Source organism: Ictalurus punctatus, chromosome 5 (assembly GCF_001660625.3).
Source record: "Ictalurus punctatus breed USDA103 chromosome 5, Coco_2.0, whole genome shotgun sequence".
Taxonomy (NCBI): domain Eukaryota; kingdom Metazoa; phylum Chordata; class Actinopteri; order Siluriformes; family Ictaluridae; genus Ictalurus; species Ictalurus punctatus.
In genome coordinates this window covers 744,555-747,054 of record NC_030420.2, presented here as the reverse complement: position 1 = coordinate 747,054, position 2,500 = coordinate 744,555, and the positions used below count along the sequence as shown (strand labels likewise).

The following is a 2,500-nucleotide window of genomic DNA, read 5'->3' as shown; positions in this document are numbered from 1 at the left end:
ACTACTAATACTACTACTAATACTACTACTAGTAATAATGATGATAATAATAATAATAATGGTCTTGAATAATTTTTTAAATGATGATGTATAATATAATAAACACTTTTCTCCAGCTCATGGAGCAATACAACAAAACCAAACATTGTACACGAGCAGAAGAACCGAGCCGAAGTGATGTAGAAGTGTAGTGTATATAAAGTAAACAGGTACAACACAAGCAAATGAAATACGGATGATATTTATTTTGGTTTTGTGTTCACGCAGAGGGTCTGAAGGATTATTTCTGCAAATTCGGTGAGGTGAAGGAGAGCATGGTGATGCGAGATCCGGTTACGAAGCGCTCCAGGTGAGGCATCAATGCTGCATTTGTGGAAAAGAAAAAAAAACTCCTCAAAATGTTTTCACTCTTTCTTCCATTTCTTTCTCACTGCTTTTATTTCTCTCCACAGGGGCTTCGGGTTCGTCACGTTTGCCGACCAGGCCGGTGTGGATAAAGTTCTGGCTCAAACCCGACACGAGCTGGACTCCAAAACGGTGAGCGTTCACTTACACACATTGCTTATTTTACCCGCTCTTTCCACTGTTAGGGGTTTGCGATATGAATATCACTTTATAAATATCACTTCACAACTCCTGGAGATGTTCTCTTGCTTTATGACACACAATAAGTCGATATTCTGGTGAACAGAGGTCAGAAAGCAGGATTTCGGGTGATTTTATCTGAGCATCTAGAATGTTTGTGTCTTTTTGTGCTCCTGTTACGAGAATTTTTAACGTTTGCAAGTTGTGACGCAATGTTGACGTTTCTCAGTATAGAAGAACGCACTGAAATTATCGTAGTGATCCATTAAAGGTCTAATTAAAGTCAATAAAGTCAATTTATTTTAAATTTACCAACAGATCTGAGGTAAATGTTGGTGTTCTAGATGGTTTTGTTATGCTAGTGGTGATTCTAGGTGTAATTAAAGTGTTGTTTCAGTCCTATTGTGTATTTTCTAAGCAATTTACCAACAGATCTGAGGTAAATGTTGTTCTTGATTGTTTTGTTATGCTAGTGTTGATGCTAACTGTAATTACAGTGTAATTTAGTCAGATTTGATCATTTTTTAGTAATTTACCAACAGATCTGAGGTAAACATTGGTGTTCTTGATTGTTTTGTTATGCTAGTGTTGATGCTAGGCGTAATTAAAGTGTCGTTTCAGTCCTATTGTGTATTTTTTTATTAATGTATAAACAAATCCAAGGTAAATGTCTCTGTTTGATTGATTTGTTATGCTAGTGTTGATGCTAAGTGTAATTACAGTGTAATCTTATTCACATTGTGTTTGTTTTAGTAATTTACCAACAGATCTGAGGTAAATGTTGGAGTTCTTGATTGTTTGGTTCTCATCGGCTTTACGTACCAGCCTAATCCTAGCGATCTACTTTTTTAGCCTGTGTCACAGTTGTTAGCTAGCTTGCTGTCTGTGTTTCCCAGTTGCCTAGCAACAGTGTTCTCACAACTTGAACCACTTGAATGTGAGTGTTGAACAGTAGATTTGTTCAGAAACGTGTACTGTGACGTTGTTGATTGTGATGTATCGATATTACGTTGTTGTTTCGCCCAGCACTTCAGACCTCTGCTGTTCTTTTGCCTGTTTTGATGTTACAGATTGTTCGATTGTATCGTGTTATTTCGACTGCGTGGCCGCGGGTTGTGCTGCCAGGATGTTAACTCGATGTGAACACTCACTAGAGATGTGTTTTTGTTCCCCACAAGCACCTGCAGGAACATTGGGAGATTTTGAGGGTTTGAAGTAAAAGGACACACACACAATAAGATTATTTTCTCTCTCTCGCTCTCTCCTCTCTCTCTCTCTCTCTCTCTCTCTCTCTCTCTCTCTCTCCTTCTCTCTCTCTCTCTCTCTCTCTCTCTGTCTCTTTCTGCGCGAGAGATAATAGTTGAGACCTTTGGATAATCTGATATTGTGAATACTCTAGAAAGGACGAGCACGTTGTAAGTGTGTGTGTGTGTGTGTGTGTGTGTGTGTGTGTGTGTGTGTGTGTGTGAGAGCTCTTAGTGCTTTTCGAAGTCAAAATCAATTAGGCCCAGATTTGGCCTGGCGTGGAGAGAGAGAGAGAGAGAGAAAGGCAGCATTCCCCTCCCTCTGTGAAGTTGTCAGGGAAGAGTTGTGATCGCTATGGTAACCCCAAACCCCACACGGGATATTTGTCCACTTTCAGCGCGATTGAGTCGATGATGTTTCCCGAAGCAGGATGTGATTCTCGGTTCTGTTGCAAAATCGAGGTGTTCAGACAGTTAAAAGTTTTGAAACTGTGAATGTAAAGCGTTTGTGTGTGTGTGTGTGTGTGTGTGTGTGTGTGTGCGTCTAAGTCTGTATGTGTAAATGGGTGTGTGTGCAGGAGCTTTTGTCAGCCTGGGACAATGGCGCCCGTTGGTTGCCACGGTGACCATGGAGTCGCTCCCCCAGGGGGTCGAATAGAGGGAGGGAAAGA

General features: G+C 40.6%; 1 protein-coding gene across 1 annotated transcript in view; it reads left to right on the top strand.

The window, feature by feature from the left end:
• Positions 1-2,500, top strand: part of msi1b (musashi RNA binding protein 1b) — a 22,711-nt gene that overhangs the window by 1,676 nt on the left and 18,535 nt on the right. Inside the window, exons 3-4 of the mRNA XM_017466920.3 lie at positions 268-349; positions 453-537. Coding sequence (XP_017322409.1) covers positions 268-349; positions 453-537 — 167 coding nt within the window. The remainder of the gene's footprint in view (positions 1-267; positions 350-452; positions 538-2,500) is intronic.